The sequence below is a fragment of the Dromaius novaehollandiae genome, chromosome 1 (assembly GCF_036370855.1).
Source record: "Dromaius novaehollandiae isolate bDroNov1 chromosome 1, bDroNov1.hap1, whole genome shotgun sequence".
Classification (NCBI taxonomy): Eukaryota; Metazoa; Chordata; class Aves; order Casuariiformes; family Dromaiidae; genus Dromaius; species Dromaius novaehollandiae.
This window is the reverse complement of record NC_088098.1, coordinates 164,954,063-164,975,550: the sequence shown is the minus strand read 5'-3', so window position 1 is coordinate 164,975,550 and position 21,488 is coordinate 164,954,063. Positions and strand designations below refer to the sequence as shown.

General features: G+C 36.4%; 1 protein-coding gene across 9 annotated transcripts in view; it reads left to right on the top strand.

The window, feature by feature from the left end:
* GPC5 (glypican 5) overlaps positions 1-21,488 on the top strand; it is a 720,327-nt gene that overhangs the window by 369,376 nt on the left and 329,463 nt on the right. The window contains exon 7 of one of the 9 annotated variants that reach the window (XM_064504715.1): positions 8,362-8,522. The exons of the other annotated variants lie outside the window; for them this stretch is intronic. Coding sequence (XP_064360785.1) covers positions 8,362-8,376 — 15 coding nt within the window. The 3' untranslated portion in view covers positions 8,377-8,522. Of the gene's footprint in view, positions 1-8,361; positions 8,523-21,488 lie in introns of those variants that run through there. 9 annotated transcript variants of the gene reach the window in all.

Genomic DNA, 21,488 nt, shown 5'->3' with positions numbered 1-21,488 from the left:
CAGTTTTGCTAACGAAGGAGAATAAGCTAAATGTATGTAAAGCTGCTGGTTACTTGATAAAAGCTATTTTAAAATCAACTATTTCAAATGCTATTCATGGAATAAGCGGAAGTTTAGGAAAACTGTGCTAGTGGTAGGTAGACTAGCACAGGCTGTTTCTTGTCCTGAATCAAGAGTAATGCAGCAAAGATGTCATAGGGAGTAAGATTCAGTATATGACATGAACAAAGGATTTCAAAGGGTGTTATTATATTCCCATATGTATATGCAGTGTACTGTGCAACTACCTTGTAAATTGTGAGTGCTTACAAGATAAATTACTGTTGAACAATGAAAATCCAACCTCAGCTGCATGCAAAGTATAGAGGGCAATTAGGAATAGTGCTGCACTGGTCAGTGAATAAGCTAAAATAAGTACATAAAAAAGAAAAAAATGATGGGTAGACATTGTATTATATATGTAATGCAGAAGCTAGCAGAAAAGGCACAATAATTCTGCCTACTCCCCTTATGTGACAATGATTCCATTTCAAAATCAGTCAAATGGGTAAATGCAAAGTGAATATGATAATCCAGAGATTAATTACATTATTCAGAGAAAAAGGTGTAAGCAGGGGAGCTTCAGTGAAGAATCTACTCATTCTCTTCTCTCTCCTTCAACAGGAAGGGATTTCAGTTTCTATTTCATATTTTATATTTTAGTTTTATCATTTTGTTCAAGAGGAGTTGTAACCATGCTTTAATTTAGAAATGCAGAAGTGCTGGTGCTGCTGGGGAAAGGTTCCAGAGCTCAACTGCTGCTGTCTCAGAGCACTGATTGATTGATTGCTCTTTGAAATACCAGTATAATAGTGTTAGTCTTCAGGTAGTACAGCAGACTAAATCAATTAAAATTCACAGGAGTGCTGTCAGTTGCACATGGCAGTTTTCTGCATAAGCTGAACTAACAGTCCAGACCTGTTCTTCCATGTCTTTGAAGTCACTGGTATTAAAATAATAATAAAAAAAATCTACCTATTTTGGTGCAGAAAAGGTTATGGTAGTGGTTAATGGATCATTTTAGAGTTTTTAAGATGTTAGGCTTACTGGTTTTCTGAACGGTGAGCAACATATGATCATATTAAGGTCTTTATTGAGCTATAATTTATAAACCTGGAGAACCCCAAGGAAGAAATATACAATCAGAGACGCATTGTCAGAAGTCAGTGGTTTAATCATAGGGATTATCTGAAGTTTAAAATGAGCTGTAATATATAAAAATAAAATCTCGATATATGGTTGCTTGGCAGATCCCTGAACAAAATCCACATACCATGAGGATTAAATTTGTAATCTGCCAATGAAATACGGAAACTGTTCTCATCTGAAATTGATTATGTATGCAGTTTCAAGAAGGGTATCTGGAAGAAATAGTTAGGATATTAAAGTAAATGCATGTTCAATACAATTTCTGAATATACCTTGCTAAAATTTTGACATTTAGAAGGCTATAAGCACACGTGAGTACACTGAAACCAAGTCCAAGTGTATTGTTATTATGTACAAACAGCAGCAGTATCAGCTGTATCAAGTCAGAGTCTGGTGTCTAAAGCCAAAATAAAATTAAGGCTATAGCTACATTTATATTTTGAGACAAGCTCAAGCAGGCCAGGTCTTTGTTATCAGATGGTCCCAACTGAGAGCCTTTTGGAAAATAGCACAGGTCAATCTGGACTGTATGCCTGCATTTGTTTTCTTTGAAAAGGTTTTCCCTCGTATGTGGCCCTTTTTCATCCCCAAGGATGGAGCCAGTATGGCCAATGTTAATGCCTAAATCCAGGAAATCAGAAGTGCTCCCATGTTATATAATCTAGATGTCTGTGGAATATGCTGAGGAGATAAGATAACATAAACAAAACAATTTTACTCTTCAATTTACTTGTCCGGTAAGTGTAAGGGATTAAAAAAATGAGTTACAGGGTTGAACTGTCAAGATAGTGCATCATGTTATTTCTTAAAGATGAGTATATATGACATGTGGATGTGCTTTAATTTTTGCATATAAACAAGCATCTGAACCTCCTTGTTGGAATCAGCTGTGCAGCATTGTTAAGACACAGTCATGCAATAACCATAATTCTGTCAGTGGTTTTAACACGGCTTAGTTGTTGCTCCATTAGTTTTAGTATGAGGGTATACCTCAGAGCATGCTCCTGTACTCCCACTTCAGAGATCACTTCTCTGTGCTTTGATGTCAGAAGTGTGTCCTTTTTATCCCCAGCGTGGGATGCGTGGCAACCCCTTAGCTTTCCTCAAAGCTGTTGTAAGGCGCTTTCATGCTCGCTATGTGTCTCCCAGGGTGGTTCCTCCTCTTTGGTTGCCTTTCACCTGTTGCTTTCTTCACCTCCAACTTCTGCTCACTACTCAGTTCCCTTTTTGGCGAACAGAAACATCACTTACCACCACTCTCAGGTTGTGGGTAGAGGAGTCAAAAGAAAATTATTTTTTCCCCATTGCTGCTCTCCCTTTTTTAGATGAAAAAGAAAAAAAAAAAAAAAACAGTTGACTCAGGAGAACCATAAAATCACCCCTGCTAAACATGATAATTGTGATGATTATGGAACTCAGTTCTACATACTAACAGATCTGCCTCAAGACTTTATTTGCACCTTCCATCAGCTCATTTAAGATTTTATGTAGCACTTTATTTATAAAGAACAGAATACTTTCCTAACTGTAATGATAGCATTGCACATAAAGGTACTTTGTCCTTTTTTCTTTCATGGGTTAGAGATTTTGGCTCCAAGTCTGCTACAATTCTATTATGGCAGGTGCCAGCAAGGGCTTTTAATAAATTACACCGCAAAAGAGTCTGTCCTTGAACTCTTCAGGAGGGGACTGCAATGGGGGCAGCATGCTTTTCCTGGTTAGACCACAGGTTGCATGAGTATATTCTCTGTTTACCTTGATGCCAGAAGATGCTGAGTTATGTATGGCTTTAGAAGAAAACACGTTCTCTTTAATGTTTTGAACGGGTAAAGTATCCAAACCACTCTAACTAGCTGCTCTTTCTCCCAGGCTTGTGAACTCAAATAGCTAAATCAATGACAGTGAGGTTTTAGGCTTTCCTTTACACATTCTTTCTAGCTCTTCTCTTTGCCAACATAGTATTTTCGTTTTATTGATCATCTAATTTTCATCATTGTTTTCACATAAGAAAGTAGCCTATTTAGAAAAAAAAAAGAGGGTCAATTCTCAGATCCCCAAAGCTGAGAGAGAATGAAGATGAAAGTTGTATTAAAATTACTAGTATTATTTATATAGTAGAAGTGCCTACATTTTTACTTGGTCATTTCTATATGTACAGCAAGGACAGCTGCGGTTCTTAAAAGTATTGAAATCTACAGATACAACTAAGACACCAAATTAATACATTAGGCAGAAAGTGGGAGCAAAAATTTATAACTAAGATAACAAAAATGAATCGCTCTGTGTTAATCAGCCACCCACTGACCCTCTGTTTTGTAGGTTTCACATCAAAGTGAGCTTTAAGAATAAATTTACAGATTTTAAAGACTGCTCACAGAGGTAGTGATATAAGGAAAATGTTGAAATGCTGTATTTTCTCTGGGTTATAGTTCTTGATTTTGTTTTTCCCGTGTTCATTTTATAAATTACTATAAAGCAGTATGTGATGAAAATAGAGAAATAGAAAGAATTTTAAATCTGTGTTTGACTATACGAAGTTTTAGTGTTCTCCTTTTGGATGAATTTTCTATTTTAGAGCATTAGTTTGTTCTCTGAGAGATAATTGGTATAAGAGCTTTATGTGGGGTTTTGTGGTGGAACTGGAACTGATGTCACATTAAGCTTTCTCTCAAATTGCATACTGAAATGCAGAATTTGAACCACATTCAAGTGTTTTGTTTAATCATAAGCTTTTGGAATTTTCAAAGCTTACACATCCAGTATTGGATACCATTAATTAGGATTTTGCTTGCATTCTTGTATTTGATCACAGTAAATGAGATTCTCTGTTTGAAGTGTATGTTCATGATACCTAGGGGGGAACGTGTTATCCCATAATTGCTAACACAAATCAAGAAACACTTTTCTTTTCCTTTAGTCTAAACAACAATAATTATTGCAAACTAAATGTTAAATTTGTTTATTAAGCTAATTTTTGGAATTCTCATTACTGAAAACCACTACAGGTGCCATACATAAAGTAATCCAGTCATTTACCCAGACCCAGGAGCACAGCTGGTGACACAGAACATTCCTGTGCCTTCGTACCCATCTGGCAGTGAAATAAATCAGATAAATTGGTCATGAATCAATTCAGTCAAACTAGAATAATTTAAAGCATGGCATGACTCTAAAAGTAGTTTTTTAGAATGTCGGTAGAGGCCAGTTCATATATTTAATCAGAAAACAAGAAAGAAAGAAATTCAGAAGGGATTATATTCTCAGCTGTGGCTGCTGCACATGATTTATTTTAGTGCTTAAGTAATATCATTTTCAAATCCCTTTGATTTTCATATCCTGTTAACTCATTGAATGTCTTCAAATCTCTGAGACATTTTGGAAATAGTTAAACTATTTTTTCTTGATTTTACTACATGATAAGATTAACAGCATCTAATAGCTCAATTTTAAATAATTGAGATACCCTGTACACTGTAAGTGAATGAAATATTATCACAAAGCAGTTTGTAACCTTGACCTTGTTAAGTACTTTGTGAATAATCTTTCTGCTTTCTTAGAGAGAAAATAATAATTGAATGGTTGCACTTCTTCCATGTCTTGTGTTTAGACAGTTTTAGGGCCCTGTTTCTTCAACTGCTGTAAATCTGCGTAGTCACAATAAAGCCACACAGTAATAGCAATTTACACTTATGGAGGATCAGGGTCAAAATGTTTAGACTATTCATTACACTAAATGATTGTCCAGTGTTCAAAATGTTCAACACGCTCTTTTCTCTCCTTAAAGAATTTGAATTATCCCATTAATTTTAATGGAATATTCAAAAATTAACATATGTTTTTTAGGTGTTTTGCTATAGTAGGATATATATTTGGCATGTTCAAAATCAAGTCATTATAAGATTTATAGCATGTGTCTGATTTCTTCTGGACTTGTTTCTTTTTCTGCCTGGAAGGAAGGGTTTTGGCCTTTTGGTTGTGTTGTAACTACAGCAAAGTATCACATTAGACCATTTATTTATTTAAATTAAAGACTCTTACTGGATGAATGACTTCTGTGCTAAATTCTGCATAAGCTACTACTACATTTGTACTACTGCGTTAGTACCTGAATGTTGTATGACCCAAGTTATATTAAGAATTAAAGCTTACAGTACAAACACATTTTAATGGAAGCATTTTCCCTCAGATGGCCATTTCATTGTGTGGTTTCTGTCAAAATGAAATTAGGTCATAGGTCTTTTTCATAAAAACTACTATGCATGAAGAACTTCGTTTAATTTAAGGTGACTCAAGGTAAATGGGCTCATCATACTACACAGAAATATGGCCTTTTTTCTGTGACTGAGGGCCCCATTTATTCATCATTAAAAACACTGAGAGCTTTGTCATAGAATTCAGAACATCATTTATTTGGATTGTTCTGGAGAAAAGCAGGTGTTTGTTCTTAATGTTTTTTTTCTTTATAATAGTAGCATTACTAGTCCCACTACTACTACCACTGCAATGTTACCAGTATGGTATTTATTAGGCAATATATGCTCATTTATAAATGCTATACATTTTTTTAGAGAAAACAAAAATCTATTTTCTGCCTCGCATATCAGGTGCTATAGCCAAGCAGACGATTTGAAATGTCTGCTTGAACTTAGAACAGTACTTCAGCATAAACAGTAACAATGTGGTCTATTTTCATGTTTAATATTACTATCAATATCAGAGGTTATCTTCTGCCTTTAAAAAGACTTTAATCAGCCCTTAAAGATACCACCATAGTGGATATAAGTCTTAGACTGCAAAGGTTTTGGTTTTATATGTTGTTCTGTGAGTAGCTGTATGTTTACTGTTATCTGAAGACAGTGAGCAGAGGCAAGCTAAGAGATGCCAAGGTCAAGGTTTAAAATATTTCCAACCATATTGTTAGCTTTTAATTTTGTTGAAGCATATCTATGCTGCACTTAGGAAGAGTAAAACACAGGACTGGCTGTAGTGTGCTTGGCCTTGCAGCCAAAAGCCTGACTCATCCAGAGGAAGGAGTGTGTTGTAGCATGTTGTGCTTGAATCTTCGTTATGCCAAATACAAGGGAAGGGAGAAAATGGTAATTCCTGATTACTGTGCCATGACAACTGTTTCTATATGGGAAAATTCTTGCAGGGATTTTCTATTATTCATTGTTGTATTATATAAATTCATGGCATATCTATGGGAGAATAAGAATTTTTTTTGAGTTTAAGTAGTCAGATATTCTGTAGAATAATACTACGGAATCTGGCCCTATTTAAAAATTACAGGCAGTTTGAACTTTATCTTGTTACTTCTTTTGGCCTTTAATTCAGACTTTTTGTGTGATGTAAATGTCCAAAGAGGTAAATGAATGGTGCTTTCTTAAAGACATTTCTGCTAATTAGTGTAGTTGTGACTGGTGTACAGTAATGACATTACTTTTTTTTATATCAGATTAAAAACTGGAGATGATAGAAAAATTAGTGCGAGGAAAAACGTGAAGGATTCACAGAAAGGAATTCTGGAGATCTGATCTTTTCTTTCAATCTTCTCAAGAGCAAATGTCTTAAGTGTGAATTATGCTTGCAATTCACAAATGTTAGGGTTATGCATCTCAGGACACATTGCTCTAAAACAGCTGCCTCTGATCTAATCTACCTTCATCCCTCCCACTCAGTTTTTGTTCTTAATCCAGAGTCTCAAAAGATGATTCAAATGCAAATGTTCTAATTGAGTCACTTCTATGTAAATGTTTGTCCTATACAGGTGTCCCCATCTGCCTTAATTCAAATGTCTGCAGTTCAGTAACATGCTTATGCATAAGGATATCTATGTCATCAGATGTTCTTTGCATTTGGAGAAACACAGTATAGCAAGGATGTTTATGTCCGTACTCCCAGGCTGGGAACCAGGATGAGATGTTACTCAGTCATAGACAAATTACACTGACAACTTTCAAATATGAAAATATATGAAAATATATGAAAATATACGAAAATATATGAAAATATAGCATCACCTGTATTCTCACCCTCAACCAGAGCTGCTCTTTTGCCTTTCAGTGATTATCTTGTCCACTTTTTTTCTGCCACAAGGTAATATATTGTTAATTCATCCTATGTATAGGATTTTCTATTCTGTCACTTTCCTCCAAATGGCTATTGCTTCAATGTCAAATGATTAAGAACATAACAAATATCTTTCCATTCAGACCAGTGGTCCACTGAGTCGAGTACTCTCTCCCTGACAGTAGCAACAGGAGATGCTATTTAGGGAGAATATGATCCTGGTCACTGCCAGTGCTCCACTCGTCTTGTACTCTTCCAACATCCACAGCTGTTTTACCAGAGCTGTTAGAAGATAAATTCCTGCCTGTTCCTTTTTGTTTGTGTTCATGGACATGCTGTCCATTTCATGTCATCCATGAATTTATCTAATTCCTCTGTGAAGCCTTCATGATCTCCTATGGCAAAAAGTTCCACAAATTCAGTACCTGCTGTAGGCAAAGTACTTTCTTTTATTTGTCTGAAATTATCTCTTATTCATTCCTTTGATTGCATTTTTGCGCAACTTCAGTGTTGCAGGATTTGGTGAGTAACATCTCAGCATTCAGCTTATCTACCTCCCTTATGTTTCTGTCACCTCAGTACACCTCAATCATGTCCCTGCTCAGCCTTCTTTCTGAACTGTAGAGCACCAGCCTATTCAGTGTCTCCTGATGTGGCAGTTGCCCTTCTCTGTACCTTCTTTAACTCTATAACTTTTTTCTAGAGATACGGAGACCAGAACTGCACACATACAAGATGTCAGAGAGCCAAATTTGATATAGCAACAACATGTCTCCTTGGTCTCAAGACCTTTCCTAATGACATTCAATTCTGCTTGCGTTTCTGAGGCAGCAGGTCTTCAAGAATTGTCAATATTAACTTCAAAATCTTCTTCCTGAATAGTAACTACCAGTTCTGAGTATCATGTAGGCTACATTTAGATGATTCTTTTCTAGAGACATTACTTCCTTTTACCCACATTAAATCTCCTATGCCACTCACTCAGTCTTGTAAAGCCATTCTGGAGTGCCTTGCTATTGACGCTGCATTTGAATACCAGAAAGAGCTTATTATTGTCTACAGACTTGGAGATTAAGTAGCCCTTACGTTATTTGTTTTTTCTAGGTATCAACTGAATGAAAAAACAAACCTCCAAAATCCTGTTTTTCTGTAGTAAGATGACACCTGTAAAGTTTCATGCTTTGTTGAAGCAATATGATTCTTAAATACATAAATGCTGGATTCTGTTTCATTTTACATGCTGGCAAATCTCAAATGCACACTTCTGGCTTTTTATTTCAGGCATGAGTATATACTTCCAATGAGTTGTTATGGCACTTGGTGAATTTTAATTTTGAAAGGACCATATTCTTTAGCAGTTTTCACAAGGATTGTTGTAGCTAGGATTCTGATTGCATTTTCCTTCAAAAATACTTTTTTAGGATTTTTTTCATATTATTTCAATTATTTCATATTATTTCAATTTATTTCATATTATGCCTGCTGGGTACGATAAAAAATAGGACAGTTCTCCTGTCATAAATGAATCCTCACAAGATGTACAATCATCTCAGTTCAGTTCTCATACACAATGAATAGCAGCTGTTTTATTCTCCACTCAAAGCATTCATGATCTGTAGAAACTGAGAAGTCAAAAGATACTCTTTCTTATTAAAAAATGATGTAGCATAGTATGTTATGTATATCCCATGTACGAGTGTGCTGCCTAATAAGACCAAATCCTGTTAATTGCTATACCGAGCTAGGCAGCCGAGTGTACTAAAGTTTACACTGATTTATTATTATAGTTGTCTATGAGGACTGCTAATCATAGCAAATACGTGTGTAGATGACATTTGTGTGAATGATTAATTCACTCTAGGGAGTGCAATATTTAGGTAGTACTGATCGTTCACTGCAGTCTGCCTCCTTGGGCCTCTGCAGTCCTTCAGCAATGCCTCAGCAGTCTTTGCACCCTCCAACACCAGCTCATACTCACATGCCACAGCCAGAAGCTTGCCACACATATTCTCTCTTAAATGCATTAAAAACAAACCTGATGGGCTACCACAACTCCCTCCCTTCATGTTATTCTAGATGCTGACTAAAATGAAGTCCCATGAAAGAACTGTTATGTCTTGGGATGAAAGGTGAGCTTGCTGAAAGCCATGTGAAGCTCAGAGGAAAGATTGGCGCTTGGTCCTCATTTATTTAGCAGTAACGTGGACACAGACAAATCCCTTTTAAGATTATTTTCCAGACTGTTCCATCTCCATGGGAGATTCCTTCTCCTTTCATCTTTTTACATGTCATACGGAAGGACATACCTCAGCGTAATCTCAAGTGAAATGCGGAAGTGCTCTCAGTCTTGTCTCTTGATACAATAAAATAGGATAGAAAGGGAGAGCATTGTAGCTGAGATGCCAGCAAGGCAAGTTATCTCATGAGAGTTGCCCACATTGTACTTCACTGTCTGTGCCATATGGCCACCTGAGCCAAGGCAATTCAGAATGGGGGAAAGAAAGTGATTCTGTTTGCCTTGACAAACAGCCTCTGCCTTCTACTCATGCCATTGGTATTATACAGTCATTTTAGCTAGGGATTCCTGAAGCATGGTAAACCAAGAAATGGTAAAAGTAGCAGTGACAGAGGTTAAGTTAAAGGTTTGCCTCTTCATTAAACCATAGTGTTAATTGCCAGATCTGTTTCCCAGGGTTTTTATTCTGAATATGTCTGAGGACACTCAGATAATTGTTTGAGGTCCCAGCATGTGAATTTGTGTGTGATCACTTTGAAACATGCACATATATACACATTGTAAAAAAGTTTTAGATTGCAGAATGTTTTCTGTCATTCCCCCACACACCCAAATGCTACCAGACATGTAGAAAAAAATGAATATCTTGGAAGGCAATCCAGAATATTCGGAGCTCTGGAGGAATAACCATAGAGCCTGTTCTCACATTTTAAATGTTTGCCTCTTTGCACTCAGCAGGCAAATTGCCATTGGAACATATGTTTCTCCTCTAAATGTTTTTCCAGTAGTAACATCACCAGTTGTCCATACTTCTTCCTTAACTGAAGCAGATGGTTTAAAGGCCCTGGCATTAGCTGCATTGATTAAAATAAATAAATAAATGCATTCTACTCTGCTGATCTCTTTGGCTTCGTGCCTATAGGCAATAATGGCTCATTAGGAATATTGCCCTGAGAACAATATGAATCATGAATTCCAAGCTGAGTTTGTGTTCTAGCTTACCTAGAGCTCGAACAATGAATTTGAAAATGGAAAAAAAAAAAATGATTGCCTAGCTATCACTGGCATTTCCTTGTGTTTTGCATAAAAAAGTTTCACATAATTCAGTTTTCAACTCCTCTTCATGGAGACTGTTGCATATTTTTAATATAATGTACGTCAGAAACTGGAATGTCTGTCTGTGGTTCCTCTGTGATCTATTGATTTTTATTTCTGACAATAACTTCTAGTTTGAGTCCTGCATGCTAAATTGTTCATTTGCCTTTATTGTTTCAAGCCTCCAGATAGACTTAAAACAATTATGTTTTTCTACTTATAACTCTGTCAGACTACACCTATTTCACACTTTTGGAGTCTGATTCATAAGCTTCTCTAATCAGCTAAATTCTTTTCATTGATTTCAACAAGCTTTGTATCAAGCGTTTTGCTTGTAATGTTTTGGGATTAAATCCTCAATGAGACTTAAATATTGCAGTGAAGACCAGCAAGGTTTACAAGTGTAGACTTTGCTAATCAGTTTTACCAAATCCTCTTTTGTATGAATTTGAGGTTTGATACTTTTGGGGATCTAATCCTGGATATCTACAGCTACGTGATACTGATTGACTATCTCATGCTCCTGTTTGTCAGTATCCTTTTTGTGATATAGTACTTCATGTTGAAAAATGAAATATTGAAATTTTAATAAAGCAAAAACTATGATTTTGTTTTTATTAAAGTTGCACTCTAAAACTGCATATGCTGTTACTAATTCCATGCTTTTGCCATACTGCTACCATACCTGCCTGTGTCATGCTTAAGTCTTTCTCAGTATCTGTATATATATGTTTATGTAGAGAAATGTTGCATTTACTAGGAATTAGGTTAGCTAATTCTGATCTCTGGGAAGCTGTATTTTTATCATTAAAGGGCAATGCTAATATACCCTTGAAGTATTAAAGCATGCAGCCTTGATCAATCAAATGAAAATTAAATACAATAGTTATCGACATTAAAAGTGATGGCTCTCTTTCTTTACAGTAATGACTTCTAAGGTCTCACCAGAATTAAAAGCATAGCTGTGCAATAAGAAATGAAAACAATAGTAATAATAATAATAATAATAATAATAATAATGCTCTATTTGCCTGTGCTCCTCTCAAGACCAAACGTGCCAAAAGCTCATGTGAAACCCTGGAGAAAGATGGGTAGAAACAAGCTTGCTCTGTGTATGACTGCTCTGAACATCACCTTGCTAAACTGGATGACTATATCTATGCTAGGAGTTTGCAGAGGGCCAGCCTCTGGCGTAAGATCAGCCATCGTGTTTAAATGAGAACATGCTCTTTGGAAGTTATTGTCCTTGCCAACTGATACTGTCTGAAGGACAGTGAAGGTAGAGGTATGTCCCTACAAGCAGCATTCTGGAGGGAGAGAAGAAGATCATGGCTGCAAACCCAGTGATAGCTATGGCCCGTGTAATTAACTGTTACAGACACTGTTGCATGGACTCTTTAAAATACACAAATACATCTTTGCAAGACAGTGACTTGAAAGAACGTCCCTAAACTCAGAAGTGAAATAAATGTCAAACCAACAGCTATTTTCCAGTCTTCCAAATATTTCTTTGTTAAATCACAGAAGTTCTTCATGTTTTACTGAAATCAGGAACCCATATCTTCTTTATAAGTGCTTGGCAGTCTTCGAAAGTGTTCTGATTATTATCCATTCCAGCTAATACCTGTGTCCTCTTATGTGTAGACTATTTAATATATCCTTGATACAGCTAAAATTCAGCTTTGTGTGTATGTGGAGACTTTTATTCTATATGTAGAATAACAAATAGTGTACTTGCTTAGTATCAGTTATCAAATACTAACTTTTCATAACATTCTAGACATGCTATCATTTTCTGCATCTCCTACTTTTGTCTCATACAAAAATTTGATAACTCCCTTGCATGCCCTGCATTCAAAACAGAGAAAATAAAGTGACTCAGACTTTGGCCGCAGTCTGTAATGATTTCCCATGATTTCCAGTGACAGCGAAACAGTAAAATTAGTCATGTACTTATTGTTTTCAGTGACTCTTTCAGCATGCTAATTGTTTTGCAGAAAGACTTTGAAGTGAGTGTGGGTCATTTTCCAGAACAGTGAGGTTACGCTGTAGAGTTTAAATGTGAAGGTAAAGATTTTTGGTAAAATCTAAAAACTGTTCTTAGTTTATGCATTTCATTTGTTTTCTGGAGTTTATGAACTGTGAAACTGCCTGGAAGGAATGCAGCCAGCTGTTTTGTCTTCTGTGTTGTTTGCCAAGATTTTATTCTGTTGTTAAACCAGGACTTCTGAAATAAACAGAGCATCCCAAAGAGGTATTCGCAAGGGTTAAGCCAAGGTTCTCTGTATGTTTGGTTCTAATAGCATGTTACACTGGTATACCTGGCTTTGTTTTATAATCCTTATGTTGCAGGAGGAGAAATCTGAATTGCATGGTAGTAATTTGGCATAGAGATATTACAGAAGAAAATTGATGGTATTTTAAAATTAGATAATTAACTAGAAATACTTGAATATAATTAAAATATATATTTGTCCATGTTTTGGACGGCATTTGCCCTTTTAATAATAGTATTGCTGCTGAAAGAATTACTCCACTGATGACTTTGGCTGCTATTTAGGCTTTTTTCCTGTTTGCTTAGATTTCCTTTTGTTTTGCTTTGAATGCTGAAGATTAACAATTCAGAGCTAATATGCTAGACCTATTTCTGCTAATCTATTCATGTCAGGGGACATTTTGTTGTCCTTACTGATGAAAGGTGGCTCTGATTTCACGCTGCAACCCTGGGGAGGTAACTAATTGTCCTTTCTATATCTATTGTGCTTGAAAGTAAATGTACGTAATTTCTGTATCTTTCTCTCAATTGTCCACATCTATTGTGGACTCCTAGGGTACTAGTATGCATTTATTACTCTTCCTAAAGCACTCTCCAGCAATCATTTAATGAAGCAGCCAAACAAACTGCTGTGTAATCTGTTAATATCGGCATTTACAATGTAATTAAGATAAAGTGTTTGAAAATGAATGTCTTATAGTTTTATGTCTAATTAGTTTCTGCTGATTACCACAAAACACTTAAAACTGTAATAGCTAAACAGAATAATTAAAATCATAAAATGAAGCCCTGGTGTCTAAACTACATAGGTGAAATTATGTCCTCCCAGATCATCCGTCGCTCTGAGGTCTCTTGATAGAAAATACGTCTGCTGTAATATCTGGCCTTCATTTTGATTTTCCTGACTTCTGCTACTTGCAGGTTGTGAATCAGAGAAAAATGGTCTGATAAAAGAAAACAAGGCTATGACTCAATTAAATAATAGAAGTGATAATATTGTAGAAGCAGATGTTTTTTATTATGCCAGAATAAATTGTATCTCAAATTTGGTGGGCTGCTGCAAGCTGCATTCTTTGCCACATGTCTGATTACTTTATTGGAGCTGAGTATTTAAAACACTTTGCTTGAGTATTTTATCATATGTATCCTTATTGTCTTCTGTGACTGCAGATTGGAAAGTAAAGGCTTTTTGTTTGAAAAAAAACAAAAAAAGAAGAGTAAATAAAATTTCATTCCTTCCATTCTGTACCTTTTTTTTTGGAAGATAGGTAAGAGTTGGAAAATTGTATTGTCATGTCATTCTCCTCCTCCTCTTGCCTTCCTCATCATCATTCAGTCAATATTACAATACCACCCTCTTCCAGCATGGATAGCCTTCTGTAAAAATCTACAAATATCTATTTGATAGCTCCTACTGTTATTTTTACAAACAGGCGTACACTCAGTGCTATAGTAAGTCTTTTAGAAGTGAGTGTTTTACATTGGTGTTTTAGTTGACATCAGGAGTGCACTTAATTGTCACCTCTTGTTGTGCTCAATCTCATACTGCAGAGCGGTCTTGGAACATATGAACTTGATTCCTTTTAGATGAAATAAAACTGAAAAACAGACGTCTGGAGCAAACCTAATGCACTGCCACCATAAGGGGATACGTAGTTGAAGGGACTACACTGGGGCAGAAAACAAAAATTATAGAGTGAGGATCGGGTCCTCTGCACTAAATGTTTTGCTATATAGGTCTAGTTCTGTTGATGCACACAACTTGCTAATGTAGACATAGCCTTACAGCAGCATCTGGAATCAAAGTTAGGGACCTAGGGCTCAAACACAGGAACAAATTGCTATATGTCAGCTGAACTAGTTACTGTATACAGTGACTATCAGCATACACACTCTTGATTCATGGCAAGAGGAAGATAAAATGTGTTGGTATAGCCATGAGTGATATAAAGCTAATGTAAGTCAAGTAATATTCTTCTGGCTAAAATCATTCACATAGACACTTACCACAGATCTGCTGATAGTTAGGGTGGGATTCATCTCAATTCACTACATTGCAGTTTTTCTAAGATGGAGGCCTTGATTACAGCAGCAGTTACCATTTCAGAAAAACAGATGCAATCTCTACATTTGCTGCAGCTCATGGTCTACTACTGCTATAATGTGCGTAATAAGGATACAAATCTACAAAATTCAGGTATTACCACTTTGCTGATCTCAATATGATAATTGCTCATTTTCCCCCCCTCTATTATTGCACCTGTGATAAGAAGGATAACTTTAAGAAGCTGTTTTATTATGTATGTGCTTGTTTATCAGGAAGTAAGCTGACATTAACTCAGTCTAAGGAAAGTGGGATTTAATGTTGTTTATTCTTACTATATTGATGACATTTGAAATGAAAGAAGCTTGTGAGCAGCTTAAAGAGATCTTGTGTTAATATTGAAACCTGGGGAGGTAGGTCAGAGTTTTCAAATCTAAGAAACTTTTGGGAAGAGGATGCTGTCATCTGAGTTCTGCAGAAGAGAAGCTGGCGGGAAAGGCACTCAGGCTGTATCTATACCAATAAAATAAACATGCGTGGGCCTGTTCTCTGGTGCTGAGGCTAACTGCCATGGAACAACTTGGTTTCACACAGATATTCTTGCACTCCCAAAACAAGGAAGCTGCACCCAAACTGACTATTGGGATTTGGCTTCTGACTTTTTTTAACTTCTGAATCCACCTCCGGGTTGATTCAAGCTCTTACCAGAAAGGATATTTGGTAATTTCATGGGCCAAATCAATGCTAACAATTAGTATATATAAGATGATTGCATTCCAGTGCCTAGGAATGTGTCCTGGACTGATAAAGTTGTATACTTAGATGTATACTACAGATGACCACTAGCAGAGGTGAAGCCTTAGTGTTGCACTATTTACTTCTACTGGATACTGGTTGTAAATTCAAAATGTGTTGTAGGTTACTGGCAGTCAGTGATTATATATTAATACCTCAAACTGCTTAGACTTAATGTCAAAGGAATTCCCTCCATATATAATGCCAAGCCTGAATCATCTGTGAGGACATTAGATGTAGAATTAGATTCCTTAATGGTCGCAAAATAGTTTGTGTAAAAGGAGAGGAGTTGCAATGATGTTAATAGAAAGAGATGTATGAGTAGCAGAGAGTTTAGGTCAGGTAGTGTTTTTAGCTTTGCTCTGTTTTTAAGGCCCACTTAATAGGCAAATTCCCTGTTTCCATATGTGTTCATGTAACAAAGAGTATTTGACTGAGTCCAAATACTTCCCCGTGTGATAGACGTGACTGTAGAGTACAGGTGAACCACAGCTAATTGAGAGTTTGGAGCTGGCGTCTGATGCTGATGTAGAATTATTGAAAAAATCTGGCTTGCTAGAAAAGAAAAAAATTGCTAGCACCTGAAATATCTAAAATGTTGCAGTAGGTGCACAACAGAATCCTGACATGTCTGGTGACTATCTTGCTTTCTGAAAAGAGACTTTATTGCAAAGTTTCCACATTACTTGGCCGATGAAGATGCTTTGGGTTATTAATAATTATGATGATCAGAGTAACGTTCTAGGAATCCACAGAGAAAGATACTCTTCTGTAGAGCATTAGGCCTATGATCTCTCTCCGTATTTTGCAGGTTTCTGTAGCCTTGAAGTGCTGCCTGATAACTTCTTTGGCCCCTGCTCCCTATGCAGGATAACAAATGCAGGCTTACCTGGATTCTTCTCTGGCAGGCATTCAGCTGACTAGTGTAGTGGACTCTTTCACGTTACAAAAGCCTCTAGGAAGAGGACTGATTTGGACTCTAATAAGGAACATTTGTTGGATAAGAGGCCTTTATTAAATAATTTAAAAAAATGTATTAGTGAGGTACTAAGAATATGGCTTTTTGAAACTGATTTATACCTTCAGATCTAGAGAAGGCTTTCTAGATTCACCCATCACATTCACATTCTTGATATCCATGGACCACATTTCAGGATGAAACTTGGGTGCTCAACTTCTTCTTATATGTCTTCCCTGCATTCTGATTTCAGTTCTGAAAAAACTTTGCCATATAGGCAGAGGAGAGACTGTGGTGCACCGTGTTGTTGCCCTGACCTGGACAATCATGGCTCCAGGACTGTAAAATGCATCGTGAAGTATGTTTACCTTGCAGATTAGAAGCAGCTCCTGGGATGAAAGTCCTGCTTTACTTGCAGTAGTAACGTGTCTTTCAGAGCTTGTGAGAGTTTATAAGGTGTTGTCAACATTTGTTAGAATCCATTGTGTGATGCTACTGCCCTTCTAAATTAAAAAAAAAAAAAAAAAAAAAAAAAACCTGACTCAGGTCTACTCTGTGAAATACCTTTTCTCCATATGTCTTTAGGTTTGAAAATTTACCATGCCCTTTATCCATTTATTGGCATCTACAGAGTCCTTTTTTCAATGTCTTACTGATGATTAAGGGAAAGTAGCATTATTTTAAGCTTTCTAATGCTTTATTAAAAATAAGTTTATTACTAAATCACATCTTAGTGTAGTCATTATTTTAATGTTGATATTATTTATTTTTTGTTTACTTGTTCAAGAAACAAAGTCTGGGTATTTATGTAAGGGATGGATGAAAGGTAGGTTATGGAGCCTGTTAGTTGGATGGTTGTTAAAAAGATGTGGTGGTGAAATGAGAATTTTGCTGTTTAGGCTTCTTCCCTTTGCAGACTTTGTCTTTATTTGGAGGAATCTGTCTTTTTATGTCAGGATCCACTGCTATTAATTCTTCATATTTGTATAATCAAAGAACTCTCCAAAGCAGAAGCAACACCAAATTACTGTATATTAAATTACTTCAGATTACTAATATAGAACAGTGACTGAACTGAACTATAGACACTAGCAAAATCATAGGACTAGAAAGCTTCTGCTGAGCAATGCTGCTTCACATCTCAATATGTCCTTTTATAATTAATTAGACAGCAAATACAAATACATTGCCTCTGGAGCCCTTGGTAATTGTTTTGCTTTTCATTTTCTTGATTTAGAAATTGAATACATATTTCAGTCATGGGCAGTGAAGTGAATCTGTGCACTTCACTATGTCATCTCTAAATCTCTAAATTAAAATGTGTACCATTTTATCGAACCAGGGCTTTCTTTGATCACACCAGTAACTATTATTTAATGACTTTTTATTGTATATGTGCCATTATGTATGAAAGAACTTACCATTTAATACTTTGATAAATGCATTTTATTTTCTTTATTGCAAATTTATGATTTAACTATCAAACTTATGAAATATATTTAAAGCTATAACTTACAGTTAATTGATGGGCAAGCTTTTAAGACCTGTGAGCACTCCAGAGGTTTAGGAAACATTTACCTTAAGCTACATCTGTTAAATCCCTGTGTGGGAGGGAAGGAAAAGAATTTGTGGTAGTTGTTAGGAACCCAACTGTGAGGCAAATTGTCCAATTTGTAGACAGAAGAATAGAAGTGTAGCTACTACGCACAAAGAAGAATGTGGAGTAGACTTTATTGTATAATACCATATTTCCAAAATTGTCTGAGTACATCTTGGTGCTTAAAGAAATTGCTCAAACTATTTAGGAATCGTGCAGCAGAAACTGTAAGTGTATCCTGTCACATAGCTTTTCCTGGGAGTAGTGTAATACACTTGGGGAGGGGATTGCATGCCCGTAGCAACAATGGGTTAATGGTCTGCCCTGAAGACAGGGACCGCCTTACTTTACAACCTCTGCCAGAAATATTTAACCTGGAGGATGCCCTCCAGCTAAAATGAATACAAAGAAAAGTAAAGTGAAAAGGGTACAGCATTCTTCTTCCAGCTGTTGATGGGGCTGGAATCATGACACTCATAGCAGAAAAGTAGAGGATCCATTAGAAAAGCCGGGAAGGGCGAAAGTTATACCTTTAGAAGCATGTAAAATCTGTTATCTTTAGCTTTTATGCCAGTGATGGGCTGATTCTGGAGCTACTGTCCATATTTTCTCAGGAAAGGAATGTGAAGAGCTAGATATGGAAGAAAAGGATTTAACGTCCCCCCCCCTTTATCTGAACACTGTCATCCACTACTTAATGAGAGCTCAGTTTCATTAATACTGGAGGGGGATGATAATGAAATCCTACTTCACAAAGAACTGTATCTTTTTTTTATTTTATTCCAGTTGCTAACTGCTGGCTTTCTACGGAAGTCACACCCTCACAGGAATTTTGTACAAGCAAAGTTAAGCTTACAGAACTGATTTTTCTTACATAAGGAAGAAATCTGCCAGGCTGCTTATGCCAAGAATATTTTGCAGCAAACCAGAGAAATGAGATTTTAAACAAAAATCCATTATACACCAAATTTTGATAACTATGACTTGGCCTATACAGCCAGAAACAGAGGTGTGATACTATGTCAAGTTTAAGTTACATTCTTTCTGGAAAGTATAGCTAGGCAAATACTTTAAGATATTTTGTGAATCTTCATTTGAAATATTTGAATGAATTTGTGCTGAATATGTGTAGGCATGTCTGTCTTGTATTTGTTTTGGTAAGACTCTGTCCAGTAAACTTACTGAAAAGAATGTTAGGAATAACAGAAAACTATTGCTATATTTTCATTTCATTTCCATTCTATCGCATTGAGAATCACACAGTTGTTCTGGTCTATGCATCATGAAGGAGAGTGTCTCAAATTAGCTGGCTAAGGCAAATGAACTTGGATGTTCTATTAGCCTTCATCACTAGCAATACTGTAAATGGACCAATGTGACATTAAGGTAAAGATCTTCAGAGTTAAATATCATTATGTATATAACAACTCTCTGATCTCATGATTAGTTCAGCTGTCTTCAGGTATTTTAAAGTTTATGATGAAATGATTTGTGAAGCTGGTCCAAATCTATACATAAATGATAACTGACAACAACGTTATATCTTTGGGCAACAATATTTTATCTTTGCTGTAAATGAGTGCTAGGGGAATAGCCCTTTTGCAAAATCATAGATCAAGGTTTGATTTCAATTTGATTATACAGAGTTTATTTTTTCCCCATAATTAACAGCTCATTTTTAGTGAAGAATAGATTAGCTGGATGTTCTACAGTACAGAATACAGACAAAAATCAGGAAATTCTCAGTAATAAAATTGATTGTTTAAGATTAAAAAGAGCTATGAGAAGTTGAACTTCAAATAATTAAGGCTGAAATTCAGACATGTCCTTGGGACCTGTGTAGTAAATATAGTCAGTTCCGCCAATATTTACATTTTTAAGTTTAATTAGAAATATACCCAATAAATTATTAATTCTAGGTCTTAATTGGCCACAGACTAACCCTAATTTGTGTTGAGCTAGTGATCTGTACCAAATAGCATGTAGTCTAGATATTGCTTGGGAACTAGGAAGGAAATGCTGAGCATATGCCCAGGCAAAAGGAAACAGAAAAACTCTTTTAAAACTACAGCATTACTTTATGCTGTATGTTTCGGTGTTCTTTATATAAAGAGGGGGTAACGATGCCCTTATACACTGAGTTACAGTATGAGTGTGATGGCTTATATCAGAACTGATTTAAACCAGTAAAGCAATATCAAAGTATATGGGGGGCCAGCCAACATGTTGCCGTTGACATACAATGGACTAGCTAACACTTTGTATGAACCCTTCAGAAATACACTTTTGCATGCAGATTTCATCTTGAGGTTGATGTGTTTATATTATGTGTTTATATTAATTGAAAAAAAGGAGGAAAACTTTCAGAATTTGAATTTCAGCATGGACTTTGATATGCCAGACTACAATATAATAAAAAGATGAAAAAGTGGTTGTTCTGTGGAACCAGTTCTGACAAAACCTTTAGAGGTCAAGCCAGGGGAAAGTTTAGGTTTGAATGGCTATGTTTTTGAGGTTGATTTTGTACAGTCACGTTATGCTCAGACCTACACGAGGCTCTAATAGAATCACAGAACTTGCATCGTCTGCTGATCAAATAAGTGTATCTGCTGTGGTCAGGGTTCTGCTCGTCATTGGTAGGTGGTAGACCCAAAAAAGAGTGAAACAGGAGATAGCAATCAATATAAAACATTTTCCCCATATTCAGTTCCTGTTTGCCTCAGAAGCACCTAGGCTGTGTTGACACTTCAAAGTTCCCCAGGTTTCCAAGATTATTTTTTAGGCATTTTTGAAATTGCCTTGCTCTAAAGAACTTTGTGGCTACTGCAGCTCTAATTTTGCTATGGATGAGGATACAGAAACAAGACTCTATTCTGCACGACTGTCCTGGAAAGCTAAATTTAAAAAGCATTCTCAGAGATTACTGAACACAAACAGACTGAGAGTCGGGTGCCCTGAAGAACATGAATGCGGCTGCTGCATGTCAGAGGTTGCTGAATCTGGTAGTCCAACAGAGGTGAGGTGGCTGCAGCTGCATGTCCCCGGGTCCAGCCAGTAGCAAGGCTGAGGGTGTATTGCCAGTAAACCAATATGTGCATGTATATACAGTACGTATACCATAACACAGATACCACAGATACTGGCTGACCCTGGATCTTTGGTCTCCCAGTTGCTGGCATTTGGGCATGTGAGTCCCCCAGGCCCATAGTCACACTCCAATTGCTAGCACAG